We start from the raw sequence: 21,356 nt of genomic DNA, 5'->3' as shown, positions 1-21,356 counted from the left end.
GGATCACAAGGATCTCTACTACCGAGGAGACCATCAGCTGAGTTAAATTACACTCCACCCATATCGTGTAGCGAGCCGACACTATCTACATAGTGTTCACGCTGCATGTAACAACTAGGGGTGCCGCGGCACTGTCACAGGGATGCCGCGGGCCAGTCAGGGAAAAAAACAACAAAACAAAAACTTACAAATCCGCCGGGCGCTGGGAGCCAGCATCTTCCTCTCTCATGCAGCTTGTCAATGTACAAATCGCGGCACCCCTGTGGCAGAGGGCAGAGGAGGGGGACAGCGTGGCAGAGGAGGGGGACAGTGTGGCAGAGGGCAGAGGAGGGGGACAGTGTGGCAGAGGGCAGAGGAGGGGGACAGTGTGGCAGAGGGCAGAGGAGGGGGACAGCGTGGCAGAGGGCAGAGGAGGGGGACAGTGTGGCAGAGGGGGCAGCGGGAGAGGGCAGAGGGGGCAGAGTGTCTTAATGCAGAGGGGGCATTTTTGCATACAACTAAATAAGCATTTCTGTCCTGACCTAAATACTTATTAAATTTTTTTGACCCAACTACTTCTAAAACAGGACTGCTCGGTAATTATTTTGGAGGGGTGCCTTGAAAAAATTATGGAGACTCTAAGGGTGCCGCGAACTGCAAAAGTTTGGGAACCACTGGATTAATGTTCCCAAATAACCCTGTCTGACCTAAAATAATGCATAATGGAGCATTGTATAATTCTAAACCCTAGTACATAGAGGGAAGCTAGCGGCGCGGACAGATCCGACGCGCGTTTCGCTACAGAATAGCTTTGTCAAGGCAACCCGTTTGAGTACACCCATTGGTCTTTTATAGTGGGGGAATTCTTTCCCTCTGACGTCATCCACAGCAACACGTCCCCAGTGATTAGGAGTATTTGTATCAATGAATGAATCTGACAGCTCGAGAATCAATGGTAAGAGGTGTGTCATACATATTGTGATTCCGTGCAGATGTTCATGTCTAAAGGAGAAATTTGTACTACCATTATTATGCAATCAAAACTAGTGTTTTATCTTTCTACATTTTTTTACTTTTTACACTTATATGAATAAAAGGGACAACAATAACCCTCAACTGAGCAATTTGAGAGGTAAAGTGTATGTCAGAAATTAAACTGATGATGATGGGAGCACCCTAGTAACGATGCTGTATGGGCAAACAAAGAAATATTATAAAGTTATGAAATAAAAAACATATAAAAATAAGAAAAGAATAAAAAAAATAAAAAGTGAAAAATAAATAAATAAATAATAAGAATTGAGATGTAATTAATAGAGATCCTAGAGTAAAAATGGGATGTTGATTGATGAATATGTGTGAAAGAATTTTAGTGACTTAAGTGAAAGTAAATGTTAATTAGTTAAAGAACTAGGTAAGAATTGGGTAAGGAGGGTTAACTATATGAAATATGTTTCAGTCATAAATCTGACTATCCTCTTGAAAGATTGGGGAACTATAAAACCTGGTGTGGTATATTTTCCTTCTCCTGACAATAAGAATACAGTGTGGTCAGATGAGAACAAAATTGAACTCTTTGGATGCCATAATACACACAATGTTTGGAGGAGAAATGGCCCTGCACATCACCCCAAAAAACACCATACCAACAGTGACGTTTGGAGGTGGGAACATCATGTTGTGGGGCTGTTTTTCTGCACACGGTACTGGCATACTGCATATGATTGAATGGAAAAATGTACCGAGACATTCTTGATAAAAATCTGCTGCCATCTACCAGGATGGTGAAGATGAAACGAGGGTGGACATTTCAGCAAGACAATGATCCCAAACACACAGCCAAGGACACTCTCAATTGGTTTCAGAGAGAGAAAATAAAGCTGCTACAATGGCCCAGCCAATCACCTGACTTGAATCCAATTGAAAATCTATGGAAAGAACTAAAGATCAGAGTTCATAGAAGAAGCCCACGGAACCTTCAAGATTTGAAGACTATTTGTGTTGATGAATGGGGCAAAACCACACCTGAGCAATGTATGAGACTAGTTTCTCCATACAGGAGGCGTCTTCAAGCTGTCATTACCAACAAAGGCTGTTGTACAAAGTATTAAATAAATTTCAGGAAGCGTGTTCAATACTTTTTGCCTGTGTCATTTCACATAAAATGCTTAATGGCTGATACCTTTCCTTACATTATTCTCTTATCGTTTTAACCATAACCATAATAAAGACACGACAACTTAAATGTGGGGAAAGTAACACGGGATTTATTGCAGGTATGGTGGTGGAGAAAGGAGCAGTCCGAGTCGACATCCGCCAGGCCAACCAGGATGCCCTAAGCCTTCCAGGGGGCATCCGCAAACGGGGGACAACCACACACCCCAAGGCGCACATATCTACCTAAACGGGGCTACCGCCCCGGGCACTACAGAACCCTCCCCTTTTCTAGGCTAACGGAAGCAACCACAAGTCAACCCGGTCGGGAAGTACTTGGACCGAGACTAATAGCCTATTCCATTTGAAAACAGGTGGGTTAAGCGTGCCCGATACCATCATGTGCCCTTACCACTGGCCGTCGACTGTACTGCGATTTCCGGCCACGCCCGGGTCCTCAAGACCCGCGGCCCGCCACCACACCTAAAGAATTCGAGCTAAGCCTCTATAAATATCTTCAACAAACAAACGCATGCCTTCCTCATTCAGATGAACACCATCAGACCGATATAGCCCAGGACTCTGGAAACGTATAAGAGGATGTTGTATACGGACTCCACCAATAGAGCGAATAAATCGAGCAATCACCGAGTTCACTTTTTTCCGTACCTCGTCAGCCACTCTGCCTTCCTTAAAATATCTCCAAGACAACCTAGGCAATATATCCAACCAGCATATTAACAAGTCAGGCCAGGAGGCACGGACCCAAGCCAACTCCGACTGAATTACGAACTCCAAATCTACGGTCCTACCTATACCCAGGTCATTTCCTCCCAGATAAATAACCAACACATGAGGCACACCCCTTTTAGCAATCTCATTTACTAACAACCTACGAAAACCCGTCCATCTTAAACCCCTCTGACCAATCCACTGAACCACAACCGACCCCGGAATAGCTGAAGTATCACCTATAGCCCTATGCAAAGCAGCCCAATGCACAAACGAATGTCCCAAAACCCAGACCAGCCGCGGGGTCCTGTGCTCTGTAAAGAAGGCAGTGAAAAACAATATGCATGTTAACGACAAATACCAGCAAAACTTTCGAGCAGCTGGAAATTGAAAATTAAGAAGAAGAAAAGCAAAGACCAGCATGGCCCCAGGATTCTATCCTGCACACCCATAACAGGCAACTCAGCAGACCACCACACAAGAGGTACACATTCACACAAGTAGCAAAAGGAAACAAAGAGGGGAGCTGAAACACAAGCGAGGGTAAAACCATTAAAACCTCATGGAGCCAACAAGCCAATCGTGGCCCCACTTTAGAGGGAAAAAACGGACAAAACCCTCGCGCCCTGCTTAAAAAGCATGAGCAGCCGAAGCCCTGTGAATCCGCCCGCAGCTTCAGATCAGGAGAGCAGAAATTCAGGAAAGAAGAGAGGGTCGCACATAACGTTTGTAGACATTACTTTTCCACCTGCCCAGTTCCTTCAAGGCAGGCTCTGATGCCCCTGCAACCGCCCCAGATGTAGCTGCACCAATACGGAAAGAATGTGTGCCAAACTGCGTACAATCCACACCCACAGCCGTCAATGTGCGTTTAAAAACCACTGAAAATTGGTACCTGGTGAGAGGTGAACCATCACCATGCACCAACCAAGGTAATGCACCACTCGGTCTAAGGGAGGCAAATTGGCTGATTAACACAATAGGGCATACAGAACAACCAACCCTTGGGACCAATGTAACCCAGCGCCCTCTCCCTAACTGGTCAGATTTAGACTTCCTCACCTTACAACACACAGAGCTGCTAGATATTATTACGTGCTGGCCTAGCATGCCTGACAAGGGGGAAGTACGAGAGGAAGCAAGTAGCTCGCTCACCGCAAAGCGCCAAAGTATAACATAACAAAAGCAGCGCGAAACAAAGCAACCTCGTAGCTATCCCTAGCAATTGTCGAGATTGCGGCCACCATATTCCCTAGCAACGAGTCACTGATAGGCCTTCTTTGATCCGAATGAACCGGTCTTTCTCTCGCCCAACCCCTCAGGGCCTTTGAAATTAAAAAACTTTTTGTAAAGTCTCTCTCTCCTTTCATCCTAGCAAAGAATGATATCCCTGCCAATGCGGCCACCATGGAGGCCTTAGACTTGCCTGCCTGATACCCGGCCCAGACAAACGCCAGCATCCGCTTATCCCCACCTTCCTTACCGCCAAGGCCTTGGCTGTGGAAAGTGCACCATTCCGTCCATGCAGCCCGATATTTCCTCCTCGTCGAGGGAGCCAGGGAGGCTTCGGCCAGCCCTTCTATGCTGGCTTGACAATCTGCCATACGTAAGAGGGACAGGGCACACCCGTTAGGGATGCCCCAGGAGCCAAGACCCTAAATCTCTCCATCTGACCCCTAGATAACGCATCCGCCAACTCATTCTCGACTCCAGGCACATGCCGAGCTTGAAAGGATATATCGCAGGCCAGACAGCGCCAGACTAACCTACGCAGAAGTGTAATTACTGGGGGGGACTTGGACCTTTGTCCATTTATTGCCTGCACAACACCGAGGTTGTCACACCAAAAAACTACCTGTTTTCCAGCTAACCTGCTTGACCATAGCTCCAGTGCCACGATCACGGGAAAAATCTCGAGTAGCGTCATGTTAGCTGTCCAGCCGGACGCCACCCACTCCTCGGGCCATGAAGCAGTACACCACTCGCCGGCAAAATATGCTCCAAACCCTACCGACCCAGCTGCATCTGTAAATAGCTCCAGCTGCGGACTGGACACCGGAGGACCGGGCCATACCCGTACTCCATTGAAATCCTGCAAGAACAGGTCCCACACTGCCAAATCCTCCCGGATTTCCTCCGAGAGTGAGATTCGACAATGCGGTCGCCTGTTCCCCGCCGTTGCCCTCTCCAGCTTCCTACAAAATACCCTGCCCATGGGTATCACCCGGCAAGCAAAATTGAAACGTCCCAATAACTCCTGCGCTTGTCTCAACGACACTCCCCCTTGGCCTATCACTTCGCCTATAGCTCCCCTTAGCTTACTCACTTTATCATTTGGCAAGCAGCAGATACCCCGGACAGTATCTATCTCAATACCCAGGTATGATAAATTGGTGGTGGGGCCTTCAGTTTTTTCCCCAGCCACTAGTACCCCCAGGGAATGGAAAAGAGCCTTCACCGCAAACAGCATGTCTCTACAAGTCTCATCCTCCCCGGGCCCTACCACCAAGAAGTCGTCCAAGTAGTGGGCGACTCCGTGGTGGCCTGTGCCCGCGCAGATACACCAGTGCAAGAACGAACTGAAACATTCGAAGAATGCACAGGACACCGCGCACCCCATGGGAAGACACCTGTCTACATAATAGCCCTCCTCTAGCTTAAAACCCATAAAGGGGAAGGAATCCGGATGAAGCGGCAGCAGACGAAAAGCCGACTCCACGTCAACTTTCCCCATCAATGCCCCTTCCCCGAATCCCCGAACCATGTCCAGAGCCGATTCAAAGGACTGGTACGTGACCGTACAGTACTCATCTGGGATCGCATCGTTCACTGACGCCCCATGTGGAAATGAGAGATGCTGAATGAGTCGAAATTTCCCTGCCACCTTTTTAGGAACCACCCCTACCGGGGACACCACCAAGTCCCGATATGGGGGGTCCCGAAAAGGTCCACTCATGCGCCCCAACCTCACCTCCTTCTGAACTTTCTCCAATAGAACCCCTGGGTGCAAACTAGCCGATTTCAAATTTCCCCCTTTTCCCGACTGAACCGCTCCCTCGATAGGAACTCGAAACCCCTCTCTAAAGCCTTCCCTCAAAAACTCTGCCTCAATCCTATGAGGATAGCGGCTAAGCCACCTGCCCAGGCTCGCCAAATTAATCGGCGACCCTGCCTTCCCCAACGCCAGTGCTGGGCTGACCACCTGAGCCACCTCTTCTATCCTGCTTGTCACATGCCTTTGCTGAATGCCCTCCCCCGCACTTAATGCATGCATGGGTGAATCTGCACCCTTGTCCGTGAGGGCAGCTTGATCGGTTGAACAGGAAACAGCGGCCCTTGCTGAGAAAGGGCGCGTTACCCTTCATCCGCCCTGTCTGTCTCCGCCACGTGACGCTTGTGGAGGCGGCCCCCCACCCCTCTTGGGACACCTTCAACCAAGTCTCAACATCTTTGTAACCTAACATTAGGCTGGCGTGTCCCTTATATTTTTCCCTGAAAACCTCATCGTAGGCCAGCCAAACCCCGGGACGGGAGGACACGTACATCTCGTGTATCATATGCAGATATTTTAGCATATCCATCCATTCGCTAGGGCGAGACTCCATATAACAGGCCGCAAAGAGGTAAGCGCCCGACAGCCAGTTCTTATAGGTCTTGTAACTGGCTTCCCCGCCCCCTCCCCTGGCCATGGCCTCTGTCACCAATTTCTTACCCTGCTTGGAAACTTCAAACATATCAACGAAACGCCCCCTGTGAATTCTACTGCGTATTGTCTTCCTGACACCTTGAAATATACCTGTGCTTGCGCAGCGCATAGTGTCATCCCCCGTGAGCCTGGAGCCCCTGAAATGTCTATGCCTATCCGCAGAGCGCTCTGACTGTCTAGTAACAAAATGCTTCCGCAAGCGCTTCACTAACCGCTGCGGACTACCTTGTGAATCCGAAGAAGACATGCTAGAGCTACAGCTATAGCTACCAGACCCCCCAGATTGCTCGTCATACATATCAAAGACATTCATCTCACCTTGCTCCGCGGACCCTCCTTCCAAGCCCGTCCACTGACCTTCCATCTCCGCCTCAGCCGAGGCCTGCCGCTCTCGAGTCACGGACCTATCCCTTCGACCACCACTGAAAGCGACGCCATCTGCTGGGAGAGACACGTTACTACATGACGCCAGGGACACAGCACCAATCAACAAAGAACGCCTTGCTTGACTACCAGACCTGTGATTCTCCTGCACCACCCGGCTAGCCCGCTCCACTGCCCTTCCGGGGCAACACTACTGGGACCTGATCCACTCCTAGATCTACCCCTGCGGGACCCGGAAGCCACCTGTCCGCTGCCCCCTGCTGCCCGGTCTGACTGCTGACTACGATGGGATCAGGCTCTATTCTCTCTGGCCCGGCTATGCCCATGTGAAACATCCTGTACTTGCCCCTGGTAACTACCCCTTGGAGAGGAAGAAGGAGGCAGACCCCTATCTATCCCACACGGGCCATTCCGTACATCCCTGCCCTCCCCTAGAACAGGACTACCCCTGCCATGTAAGCTACCCTGTACACTGAGGGACCGTGACAGGGATTGGGACTGACTAATTACAGGCACCCTAGGGCAACTCCCTGTATTAACAGTGGAACTGCTGGGCCTGCTAACACTAGTGGGGGGGGGACACCACCCCCCTGTACTGACCGTGAGCCAGCGCTATCCTCATGCTGGCCCACGGACCTATGATGCTGACTACCGGCGGGGGGGTGCCCTGCCCTCTCCGCCGCTGAATGCTGGCCACTTACCCTCCCCCTGGCTGGAGCTAGACGAGCGGATCCTCCGCTCGTGGAGTTGCCATGGCGACGGACCCGGGACCGGAAGTGACGTCCGACGTCACTTCCGGCCGGGCGGCGGCCATGGAGACCAGACTCATACCCCTCCGCCGCATCTCGTGACGGGGGGAAGGCCCGGCGCCTACTAGCTCTCACATGAGAGCGGGATGCCTGGTCAGCTAAAGGTAAGGAACCGGGCGGGGGAGGGGAGCGGGAGGAAGCGGGGGAGCGTGGGTCCATATCGTGGCTGGGGTTAAATAATGGGCACACACAAAAACACAACAAAGGGGGGGGGGAGAGCGTGAGCGGGGACAAGGAGGGAGTGGTGGAGGGAGATGTAGCGGGAGATGGGACCAGGGATAACAACCACGAAAATACAAGTACTATACAATCAAGGGTAAAAGAAAAGAAATAAAGAGCACAGACAAAGAGAAGAAACAAGCAGATATACACAAGTGTTGAGAAACAGAGACAGCGGACTAAGAGATATACCGTATTTATCGGCGTATAACACGCACTTTTTTCCCCCTGAAAATAGGGGGCAAATGATGTATGCGTGTTATACGCCGATATAATGTTAAGAAGCCATGTTTTTATAGCGTGTGGAGTGTGAGGCAATCAGTAGGCAACGGCAAGCCGCGCCTTCCTCACGTCTAATTCTCGCGGCCATCGGAGCGTAACCACGGCAACGCTCTGCACTGCGAGAGTTCGCTGTCTGAGGTAGGAGAACTTGTACCCGTCAGGTACAAGTAAAGTAGTGAAGTAAAGTGGGGTTTTGTGTACGGCGCAACAACTAACTAACAATTAAACAGATAAAATACGGTATATAGTCATTTTAAAATAATTATATAAAGTGCTAACATGCTAATTCCCATATGTGAAAAACTGGTGATACAATAGTGCCAGCATGCTGGATCCAATATGTGCAAGTAATAAATATTACTGTATGTGCTGAAAATATTCTAAAATTATTTCTATAATATATATATATATTTAACAAAGTGCTAGTGTATTACATAGATGTTGTGCAGCAGTGTGCACAGATTTAAAGGAGACCAGAATGGCAAAATAAATCTTCCTGAAATTTCCCTCTTAAAATGAAGATGCGTGTTATACGCCTGTGCGTGTTATACGCCGATAAATACGGTACTTATCTGTGTCAAGCAGCCTCTAACGTCCAGCAGTGTAACGTCCAGCAGTGTAACGTCCAGCAGGGTAAAGTCCAGCAGTGTAAGAGATGGATTCTTCTCCGCCTATCCCATATATAACCTCCGTAACTCCTCCCCATGACTCATCCGGACGTCCTGATCAGACCACCCCATTTAACCCCCAGAGTCCAATACAGTTCAACACAGCCTTAGCTTTTGTTATCCCTCGAGCTTATATCCAGCCCTCTGTTCTTATTATTACACAAAACCTAATTTACGGACTATCTATGGTTTGATTTCTTTGCATGTGTGGATTGTAAGGGTTGTTGTGACATTTGGTGTAAATTTCATTACAATAGCCACATTAAATATATATTTACTGAGAAAAATGTTGATGTGTTCAATACTTATTTCACCCGCTGTGAAATATGTGTGTCAACACATAAGTCAGAGGGATTCAGGATCTCAAGGAGTTGAGCTTAATTGATCAGCAATAAATGGTAATTTTGTAGAAAACACAAGTCAGGGTACATTCATGTATCTAGACCTATGATATTAGATAAATATATATCCCTTGGCGCAGATGTAAATATAAATAGAAAAAATGTTTTTCAATTTATATACACATTTTTTTTATTTATATTTACATCTGCACAAGGGATATATATTTATCTATTGTCTATATGATGGAGAGGGATTTCCCTTCTATATTTCTTTATCCCTACGGCAGCATTAAGGTTCTTTCTTATATAGTATATTTTTATATATAATCGAATCTCAATTTAGTCTTAAATAATTCTGTACCAATATACTCCCTCTATTTTCTGCTGTCCGAATCATTAGACTTAATGGTCTGTATAACCATATATTCCATAGGACAATGGTTTTATTGTGTTTTTAACGCATATGCACACAATTTTATTACTTTGTATTTTAGGTTTTGTGACCCAGTAAATTTGATTTTCTCCCATGAGTCCCAGCGTCAGCTAATAATATTTCAGTCCGTCATCTGACATGCAGAATTGTTTATTTTGACAATATTATAGAATACTAAAACATAACGTGGATAATGAATTCTTAACAGTATTATTTTTTTCCTCTTTTTTTAGACCCTCGTCGTTGTCGTGTGCTACCTGTTCTCACTTTTGTCCTTATCTTGCTGTTTATCGTGATTTTGTTATGGTATTCAAGACTAAAAGTACCCAGGTAGGTTATATGACAGTGGTAATGTTTAAAAAATTGTAGAATATGTGCACTTAACTTATTTTGGATCTTGCTTAAATATTAGAAAATATCCCTCTGTTGGAATTGGCAACTTATTCACAATGGGCCTGATTCATTAAGGTACTTAAATTAAGAAGTTAAATTATTTCAGTCTCCTGGACAAAACCATGTTACAATACAAGGGGTGCAAATTAGTGTTCTGTTTTACACATAAGTTAAATACTGACTGTTTTTCATGTAGCACACAAATATCAACTTTAAATTTCATTGTACAAATAAGCTATCAAGTATCTGTGTGCTACATGAAGAAACAGTCAGTATTTAACTTATGTGCAAAACAGAAAACTAATTTGCACCCCTTGCATTGTAACATGGTTTTGTCCAGGAGACTGAAATAATTTAACTTCTTAATTTAAGTACCTTAATGAATCAGGCCCAATATGTTTTATAGCAAAAAAAAAAAAAAGAAAGCCATTGTAATTGAATCCAACTATGTACATCAGCTACAAATTGATATTTGACAAAATGTTATATTTTTCAACTTTTTTTGTAACTACATAGGTATACAATAGGTATACAAGAAAAAGGAAAAGTTATTTCACACTTAAATGAAAAAAATGAAAGATTAAAGATACTCCCATTATACAGAAGATGATATAGCTTTAAGATATCTCGGTGAATTGTTCCAATAAACTGATATTACAAATGGCTTTTTGATGCTTCAGCAAATAGGATATTTAAAAACAAATAATCCCTCTGCCAATTACAATATATAAGATTTGTTTTATAGAATTACATTAGAAGTATAAGCATATTTGACCTGATTCACCAAGGCGCACATACTCAGCGCAATGTGCGTTTGTTTTAAAATGCACTTAAATCGGCTCTGCGCACTCCCGAATTCAACAAGAAACGGATCTGAAGATACGTGCGCAGATCAATTCGGATGTAGGTCTGCTCTGCTGTACTACAAAACACAGGGCAGGATACGTCCAATGTCTATGTGGAATATAAATTAGCAAACAAATGCACAGAGATGAAAAAAATTTAAATATTAATGATAAAACAGAAAAAAAAAATAATTTTTTTTTCATTTATTGTTTTCCATGAAATACATTTCATGGAAAACTGACTGTCATCAGACTGTCATCACTACTGATCAGGACTTAGACTAGCACTGTAGCTGGAGCAAGAAATACGCTGAAACACAAGCTAGTTTGAGATGCCCATAGCTGGATTCGGACATGGCTGCGTGCCCTCGAGTTTGGCACGGCCTTACTGTAAATTGACTACGGGCAAATGCCAAGTCCCCTTCCCATTCCCTCCCTGAAATCGTAGACTGTAATTAGTGTCCTTTGCTTACGAAGATGGCGTATGATCCAGTTCTGGGCATGAGTAGAGTGACTTTGTGTCCGACACAACTTACAGCGATGTTAAAATGGCAATGACTGTAAGAGCGACAAGCACAAAATCTAGACTTACCATTTAACAGACAGCCACTATTTCCCCCACACTTACCGTATTTCCCCATGTATAAGGCGCTCCCATGTATAAGACGCACCTTAATTTTGGCCCCAGAATTTGAAAAAAAAATATTACGGTAGTTGTCAAAAAAGGCAGGGAGAGTGTAATGGCCGGCTGCTCGGATTGTGATCAGAGCAGCCGGGCAGCACACTCTCCCTGCAATCGCCCCCCCCCCCCCCCACTGCCACTGTACCTCTGTCCCCCTCCTTCTGGATCCCCGCTGCCACTGTGCCTCTGTCCCCCTCCTCCTGGATCCCCGCTGCCACTGTGCCTGTCCCCCTCCTCCGTGATCCCCGCTGCCACTGTGCCTGTCCCCCTCCTCCTGGATCCCCGCTGCCACTGTGCCTGTCCCCCTCCTCCGCGATCCCCGCTGCCACTGTGCCTGTCCCCCTCCTCCGTGATCCCCGCTGCCACTGTGCCTGTCCCCCTCCTCCTGGATCCCTGCTGCCACTGTGCCTGTCCCCCTCCTCCGTGATCCCCGCTGCCACTGTGCCTGTCCCCCTCCTCCGTGATCCCCGCTGCCACTGTGCCTGTCCCCCTCCTCCTGGATCCCCGCTGCCACTGTGCCTGTCCCCCTCCTCCGTGATCCCCGCTGCCACTGTGCCTGTCCCCCTCCTCCGTGATCCCTGCTGCCACTGTGCCTGTCCCCCTCCTCCTGGATCCCCGCTGCCACTGTGCCTGTCCCCCTCCTCTGTGATCCCTGCTGCCACTGTGCCTGTCCCCCTCCTCCTGGATCCCCGCTGCCACTGTGCCTGTCCCCCTCCTCCGTGATCCCCGCTGCCACTGTGCCTGTCCCCCTCCTCCGTGATCCCTGCTGCCACTGTGCCTGTCCCCCTCCCCCTGGATCCCCGCTGCCACTGTGCCTGTCCCCCTCCTCCGTGATCCCTGCTGCCACTGTGCCTGTCCCCCTCCTCCTGGATCCCCGCTGCCACTGTGCCTGTCCCCCTCCTCCGTGATCCCCGCTGCCACTGTGCCTGTCCCCCTCCTCCGTGATCCCCGCTGCCACTGTGCCTGTCCCCCTCCTCCGTGATCCCCGCTGCCACTGTGCCTGTCCCCCTCCTCCGTGATCCCTGCTGCCACTGTGCCTCTGTCCCCCTCCTCCTGGATCCCCGCTGCCACTGTGCCTGTCCCCCTCCTCCGTGATCCCCGCTGCCTCTGTGCCTGTCCCCCTCCTCCGTGATCCCCGCTGCCACTGTGCCTGTCCCCCTCCTCCGTGATCCCCGCTGCCACTGTGCCTGTCCCCCTCCTCCTGGATCCCCCCTTGCTGTCACTGTAACGCTGTCCAGCTCCCCCTCGACCCCCCCCCCCCCCCCCGCTGTCACTGTAATGCTGCCCCGCTCCCCTTCGATCCCCCCTGTATAAGACACACCCAGGTCTTAGACCCAAAATTTTGGGGAAAAAGGTGCGTCTTATACATGGGGAAATACGGTAATTACCGGCACATGTAAAATGCAACTTTCACAAATCTCTCCAGGAAGATGGACAGCCGAAAAAACCCTTCCACACTGTTGTGAGTAGTGTAGGAGTAGACTAAGTTCTATTAGGCCGTAGTAAAGAGGTTGGTTTTCAGTGAATGTTTGTAAAGATTTGAAGACCACGGGTGGGTCTCAACAGGGAATTTCATCAGTGGGTAGAAGCATGGGAGAATCCTTATAGTTTGAGGTGATATAAGAAAGTTGGCCGGGCATAGGTTAAAGGCAGAGGAAGGGCACGAGGAAGAGTATTAAGAGATGAGGTTAGAGATGTTTAAATGGGTGTTGTTACCCTCACTTTGTAGGTGAGGGTGAGTAATTTGATTTGGATCCTGGAGGACACGGGAAGCCAGTGTAGGAATTTGTACAGTAATGGATATTGAGCATTGAGAGAAGATCATTGTATCTGAAGCAGGTTCTACAGTAGCCACGATAGGTGATGGGAATTCCAGATACAAGGTTGCAGTCGGAGATGATGAGAGAGTTGGTTTCATCATAAAAGGGACATATTCTAGCAATATTCTGAAAGTGAAGGCGACAGGATTGTGAGAATATCTATAGAAGGATAGAAGATAGTGAAAGTAGTATTACCTGGTCTCCTATAGTTCAATGAAAAGTTATGTTCATGGTTCCTGCTCACTGTCTTATAATATAAGGTTGACATTGCTAAGCTGGCTCATTACTCAGTTTGTGCTTGTGTTTGATGTCTCATTGCACAGATGGGAGGGGGACACTGGATTTGACCATTTTGAAGTTTACCAAGGACCAGTTTAGCATTGTAATGCACATGTAATATGATGGCACTATATAAATCATTGATAATTCATGACCCCGCACTGTAAACAAGGTTTCGTGAACTTATTTAGTTCAAAACATTATTGCTTTTTAAATGTGTGATTCAAAATAAACGTCAGCTTAGCAAAGCAATTCAACTGTTATTTTCTTAAAACTAAACAAGAACATTCATATTCAGAAATCCTCCGTACATGTCCATAAGACCTAACTAAAATGTAAAATAAAAATAAAATCCCAACTGTCTTGAACATTTTAGTTATTTTTGTAAATCAAGGTCAACATGGCACTTAGTAGGTCAAGGAGACATTTATAATCGAAAATTATAATACCAATAATTTTAGAAGCAAAACTTTTCTTTTAATTCTACAGCAATGAATGCAAGTTTAACAATTGATGTAATTAACCCTGTCAGGTTATTCTATCAAACTGAATTAGCCTCAATAGCTGAAATTAGAATTTGTTAGGAATAGATTTTGACACATGGATATAGGGTTAGAGGTTAGGAGCAGCTAGGTAGAAAGCTTTGTAGAGGTCCCGCTGAGGTTTTGAAGGGGACACAGTAAATCCTTGTGGTTAATATATTTAGTATTTGATTTAGGGAGTGGTGGAACGTTTTGGATAAATTAACCGGTGTTTTTCTTGTTCTATACAGACTTTCATGCAAGAAATCCCCTGAGAAAGAACCTGGAGAATCACATGCACGGTGAGCAAACAGACCAGATCTGTTCTGGTTATTCCCACAGCACCATCACTGAATGTAGCTGTGTTTAAAGGGAAAAGCAGAGAGTGTATGCAATTCTGTGTTTCTCTGTTCCAGTTACCATACAAGTATTGGTGCAAGCAATCCGAAACAGCTGACAATAACTTCCTGCAGGAAATGACTTGCCGGGGCCTAAGACCCCAAGATTTTCAAATATGCATAATGGTTAAGTATGAAGTTATGCATAAAACATATTATAAAATGTATTGATTTGTAATTGGATCAGGGCACTCTTCTGCTTCTCGAGACAGTAGTAAATTCATCATCTTTAAAATACCTATTTCCAGACTGAAAAATAAACCATTTACACATATTTCCCAAAAAGACATTGACAGGGCTTAGGAATACTGAATAGCAAATCATCACGTTATAAGACTTTAGTTGAAGGACTACTGCCTGGGCACCCAGTAACAGTCATGTTTCATATGTGATGAAGGCGGGGCTAATGGAACTCCGTTTAGAGATTGCTGATCCCTACTCACAATGGACCTTTAACACATGGGAACATTACAGGAATAGTCGATCATCTGTGAAGTTTACTCTATTGTTTTTTAAAAAAATGTTTGCACCTGAAATAACAATATTTTAACACAATTTGTTTGGCATGCCGTTAGTCCCTATATATTTAAAGATCTGTTTACGAGAGTGGAGGTCCTGTTTCTCTTGAATAGGGAGGGAGGTGTGAGACTGCTCAGAAGCCTAACTTTACAACTGAATGATTCCCGACCATGGCCTTATCTGTGTGGAGTTTGTATGTTCTCCCCGTGTTTGCGTGGGTTTCCTCCGGGTGCTTCAGTTTTCTCCCACACTCCGAAAACATACTGGTAGGTTAATTGGCTGCTATCAAAATTGCCCCTAGTGTCTCTCTCTCTCTCTGTCTGTGTATGTTAGGGAATTGAGATTGTAAGCTCCAATGGTTCGGGAATTGATGTAAGTGAGTTCTCTGTACAGAGCTGTGGAATTAGTGGCGCTATAAAAATAACTGATGATGATGAATGGCTGGCTTGCAGTCTTATAGGTAATAGAAATGTTCTGTACAGAATTGCCCACATCAGAATGTAACTATGGACATAGAATTTACCTGTGGCTACTGGCCTCCTGTCCGACCAGGCCCCTAGTTTTGGGCTTAAGACCAGGATCAGCTGGCTGGACTTGGGGGCAGAGGGGCATCTGCCCTCTGGGCTGGTCCCATATTGGCCTACCTTGGGCTGGCTCCTAAAAAAAAATTTCCTTTAAAATGTTCCTAATAGGCTGCTGAGCCAAGTCTCGCCCCTCCTCGGGCCAGGATAGAATTCAGCCGTAATGACCTAACAGAGCGAACTTTTTGGTAGAAATGCACAAGTAATTATATGACATGTATTCTCCTATACAGAGACAGATACACACCACACGGGAAGCAGCAGCCTGACGCTGAAGTTGATTCTTCACAAGAACAACATAAAAGGTTAGCAGACAGACTGCAGATCAAATCTAATTGTAATTGTGTATCGAAGAAACAAACTGGGAGCGTTCTTGGTTTTACTTAATATTCTGGATTTAAAGCTTTGATGCAAAAGATTCTGAGAATAGTAAATTCCCAGTTAGAAATTATTTGCAGGAGCTGAATTATTTCCGATGTCTAGTTATATTTAGTTATTGGCCAAAGTAAAACAAAATCAATGTTTTTCTTGATTAACAAGCCTATTTATTAGGGGTGTGCACCGGCCACTTTTGGTGTTTTGGGTTTTGGGTTCTGGTTAGCTTGAGGTTTTGGGTTCTGATTTGTTTTGCCAAAACACTCCACGAAAGGTTTTGGTTCTGATTTTGGGTTTTGGGTTCTGATTTTTTTTTAAAAAAGCAAAAAGAGTGCTAAAATACATATTTTTGGTTTTTTCTCACTCCTACACTATTATTAACCTCAATGACATTCATTTCCACTAATTTCCAGTCTATTCTGAACACCTCACACCTCACAATATTGTTTTTAGTCCAAAAGGTTGCACCGAGGTAGCTGGATGTCTAAGCTAAGCGACACAAGTGGGCGGCACAAACACGTGGCCCACCTAGGAGTGGCACTGCAGTGGCAGACAGGATGGCAGTTTGCAAGAGTTTGCTAGAGGTGCAAGATGGAATTGTCCTTGTGCCCTCCCACCCACCCTGATGTTGTTGAAATAGGACATGCGCACTTTAACAAACCAATCATTTCAGCGACAGGGCCTACCAAACTACTGTGGCTGAAATGATTGGTTTGATGATGGAAATGATTGGCCCCCACACCAAAAAAGCAATTCATCTCTCCCTGTACAAACTAAACTGGCTCTACTGAGGCAAGATGTCGTCCTCATCCTCATCCTCTGATTCCTCGCCCCCTTCAGTGTGTACCAGTGTGAACCTTGCACAACACGGAAATCAGTCTCCACTGCGCTTGACTCAGGCGCATCCCCACTCCTTTGCCTATGTCGTAGGTGGCTGTGTAGGCTTGAATGACATTTTGCTGCTCCTCCATCCTCTGCAGCATATAGAGGGTGGAGTTCAAGCGCGTCACAATCTCTTGTTTTAGTTGATGGCAGGGCAGGTTCATGCTTTTTTGATGTAGCAGGAACAGTGAACGTAGTTTAATATCTGATACTAATATTTCTGCACTGCAGGAACAGTGAACGTAGTTTAATATCTGATACTAATATTTCTGCACTGCAAGAACAGTGAACGTAGGTAAATATTGCAGTACTAATATTTCTGGACTGCAAGAACAGTGAACGTAGGTAAATATTGCAGTACTATTATTTCTGGACTGCAAGAGCAGTGAACGTAGGTAAATATTGCAGTACTATTATTTCTGGACTGCAAGAGCAGTGAACGTAGGTAAATATTGCAGTACTAATATTTCTGGACTGCAAGAATAGTGAACGTATTTTAATTTAGCAGACTAATATTTCTGGACTGCAAGAACAGTGAACGTAGGTAAATATTGCAGTACTAATATTTCTGGACTGCAAGAATATATTGCTCTAGAATTTTTTTTATACTTTTTAAATTATTTTTTTATATTTTTTTAAAATTCTTTTTATATATTTTTTTTTTTTTTTTATAATTTTTTTTTATGATTTTTTAATAATTATAAAATTACTATGGACTTAGCAGAACAAAGCACAGGACAAAAGCACCACTGGACTCAGCAGGACAGAGCACTGGCCAAAGCACCACTGGACTCAGCAGCACAGAGCACATGACAAAAGCATAAAGCACCACTGGACTGATCACACAGGAGCACCACTACCCTACAACCTCCCTCTTCCCTGATCTCAGCCCAAATGAAGATGGCGGCCGCAAGCGGGGAATTTATGACATCCGAGTCTCGCGAGATCCGACCCGAGACTTGGATGTCATAGCCTCGTTTTGGATTGAGGGCGCCGCCGGAAATACCCAAACAGTGCACGGATCCCGTCGGATCCGCACTGTTCGAGTGGGCTCGGATTAGCGGAATCCGAGCCCGCTCATCCCTACTATTTATTAATAATAAGCGATAGTATTGGTTTTCTATCATTGCTAATTGCAGCGATAGAAAACCTCCCATCACCAAGGCAAAACTGGGCAGTAGTGGTAAGACCAGTAGAGAGGATCAGCGCATGCATGACCGGGCTTGCTACCACCGGCAGAGAATGCTTGATAGGGAGAAGTCTTATCTCCAATGAAAATGCCCAATTTCACTGGAGATAGGGCTTATCTCTAATTAATAAACAGAACCCTTAGTATGAGATTATGGGCCTGAGTCATTAAGGAGAGCATAAAAAAAAGGAATAACTTTGCACCTGGGCAAAACCATGTTGCATTGGAGGGGGGAGGCAAATTTAAAATGTGATGGCAGATTTATAGTTCGGGTAGGTCATGTCCTAGATTAACTTTAAATTTAAGTTTAAAAATAAAGCTATCAAGTATTTGTGTGTTGTGAAAACAGCCAGTATTTCCCTTATGTGCAAAATAATAAACTCAATTGCACCCCTTGCATTGTGACATGGTTTGTCCCGTAGAACATTTACCCTTTTTTTTGCCTTACTTTCCTTAATGACTCAGGCCCTATGTGTCTATCGGGGGCATTGTTCTGCTGATCTCTCCGGAGACTCCTATTGATTTGAAAAAGCAGATGACGACATTATAATACATTTAGTGTAAGGACTTCTGCCCTTTAAGTGTCTGGGAACAGTCGTGTTTAATATGTGGCGACATCACAGCTAATGGTGCATTAAAATTGTTGATATACAGTGAGCTGGAGTGTTTACAGGGGACAGATAGTGGCATACAGTGTCGGACTGGGGCATGAAGGGCCCACCGGGGGACTGCAATGCTAGGGGCCCACCAGTGGGGGTGTGGCCGGCCATCATAGAGGCGGGACCAGACACTAGAGGGGGAGTGGTCAGCTCACGAAGGACAGCTAGTACCATAGTGTAGTATATAAAGAATGCAGTGTGTATATAGAGTACACAGTCTTGACCTGCCCCTTAGATTGGGCAGAACAGTCACCAAAAATTTGGATTGTTCCAGTAAACCAGGCTTGGCTAACCTGTGGCACTCCAGGTGTTGTGAAACTACAAGCCCCAGCATGCTTTGCCAATATATAGCAGCTTATTGCTGGAAGGGTATGCTGGAACTTGTAGTTTCACAACACTTGGAGTGCCACAGGTTAGCTAAGCTTGCACTAGACTCAGAACATTTGACAGACTGTCCTACTTGTTGTTGTCACTTTTACCACCTGTGGCTTCTGGTTTCTTTAGTTGCGGCTTGTCTGGATCCTGGAATGTTGAGGGCCCTATTTGGAAAAAATAATGGATACATTTAGAAAACACCAACCATCCCTGACATTAAATCAACAGCACCCACATTTAATAAATAGGCCTCTCTCCAGCCCCAACATTAAAGTAATAGTACTCACATTTGATAAATAGATCTATTTCCCTCCAACCGACCCCAACATTAAATTAATACTATTCCCATTTAATAAATAAACCTATTACCCTCCCTCCAAACAGCCCCAGCAAGAAATTAATAGCATTTACGTTTAATACATCCATTTCCCACATTAAATATTAATATTCACATTTAATAGATAGCCCTCCTCCCCACACTCAGCCCTACATTCAATTATAGACCCAAACCACCCCAGCATTAAATTAAAGGTCCCATCACCCCCTCCCTATAGTGTTCTCTGTACAGCCCCCCTCCCTATAGTTTAGCAAAGGCAGCCCCCTCTAATTATAGTTTAGCATAGGCAGCCCCCCCCCTCACTATAGTTTAGTATAGATAGGCAGCCCCCCTATGCCACATAGTAGTGCCTCCAAAACAATATTATGCCACACAGTAGTGCCCCAAACAATGTTACGCCACACAGTAGTGCCCCAAACAATGTTATGCCACACAGTAGTACCCGAAATTCACATATGCCACGTAATACTGTCCCCAATTCATATTATGCCCACAATAGTGTCCCCAATTCAAATTATACCCTCAATAGTGCCCCCCAATTCACATATGCCATGGAATAGTGCTCTCTCAATTCGCGCACACACTAATATATATATATATATATATTATATATATATATATATATATATATATATATATATTCTCTGCAGTAAGCCTCTGCTTACCCAGTAGCTAGAGAACAGATGGAGGATATATATATAAGATAATTCTGTGTCAAGTGAAAGTCCTGGAATTTGGAGGAAATTAAAAATAAATATCCAATAATATTAAATAAAAATAAGAAAATCTACTTACCCATATTTTGATTGATGCAGCCTCTGCTCCTTAGTCCTTCAGCGGCGGCGGGAGCATAAGACAGTCAGCTGACAGGAGGAGGAGGGGGCAGGTCACATGATCGCAGCTGCGATTGCATTTGAAAGATGACTGCAGCCAGTCATCTGTAGCAGCAGGGACGCCGATCACCAGGTGAGCTGACCCCCCCCCCCCCCCCCTTTGATGCAGAACGTGGCTGCCGGCTGGATGACAGGATACGTACGTTCAGCAGCCATTCATTAATTCCTGGTTTAAGTTAAATATTCTACGAGTATTCCCTTTATTATTCTGCTCACGCTCAGACAGTTTGTGTGTAACACACTTACTGACAAGAAGTCTGATGTGCGTAGGGGGAACTGTTCCCTGTGGTCAAACCCTTATCTGGAAATATCTGACAAGAATCCCTGGACCTGGTCTCCCAGCAGGCACATGCTCCTCTGTCTAACACGCTGGCAGGATCTGGGCACACGTACTGCGTGTAACACGGGTGATATCAGGATGGTGATTGGGGAACTCTCCACACCAGGCCGGCAGTGAGAATGATTACAAAGGTTTATAACAAGCAGACGAGATGAACTCTGTACACACAGCAGCAGGGACGCCGGGGAGGGCAGCGGGGATACCGAACATGTGAGCTGAATGGGCTCTGCCCACTTCTAGAAGGGGGTGTGGCCGTAAGGCAGAGGGGCCTACCGGTCATTTTTCCGGTAGTCCTGTGGGCCAGTCCGACACTGGTGGCATAACAGCAATCTCTGTAGTATGTCATTGCTTTCATTTTTTTTTTACAGTGCTTTTGTATACTTATCAAGCTGTATCTGTGCTGTTCTTAGTCCATGTGAAATGCTGTGCAGCCTGGACAAGAGTCTGGCCAGCTTACAAGGGATTTTGTGTTTGATATTTAAGAATGTATAGATGGATATCTAAAGTGTTTTGTGAAGGAGTACAAAATGATTTAGTTTGTTAGATTTCAGAGAAATAATA

General features: G+C 45.6%; 1 protein-coding gene across 1 annotated transcript in view; it reads left to right on the top strand.

Annotated features, from left to right (window-relative positions):
• The window catches only part of LOC142139603 (nectin 1a-like), an 83,901-nt gene that overhangs the window by 60,769 nt on the left and 1,776 nt on the right, over positions 1 to 21,356 (top strand). The window contains exons 6-8 of the mRNA XM_075197349.1: positions 9,941 to 10,037; positions 14,499 to 14,549; positions 15,979 to 16,050. Of these exons, the coding sequence (XP_075053450.1) occupies positions 9,941 to 10,037; positions 14,499 to 14,549; positions 15,979 to 16,050 (220 nt within the window). The remainder of the gene's footprint in view (positions 1 to 9,940; positions 10,038 to 14,498; positions 14,550 to 15,978; positions 16,051 to 21,356) is intronic.

The sequence above is a fragment of the Mixophyes fleayi genome, chromosome 2 (genome assembly GCF_038048845.1).
Source record: "Mixophyes fleayi isolate aMixFle1 chromosome 2, aMixFle1.hap1, whole genome shotgun sequence".
Lineage (NCBI taxonomy): Eukaryota > Metazoa > Chordata > Amphibia > Anura > Limnodynastidae > Mixophyes > Mixophyes fleayi.
This window is presented reverse-complemented; position numbering and strand designations above follow the sequence as displayed.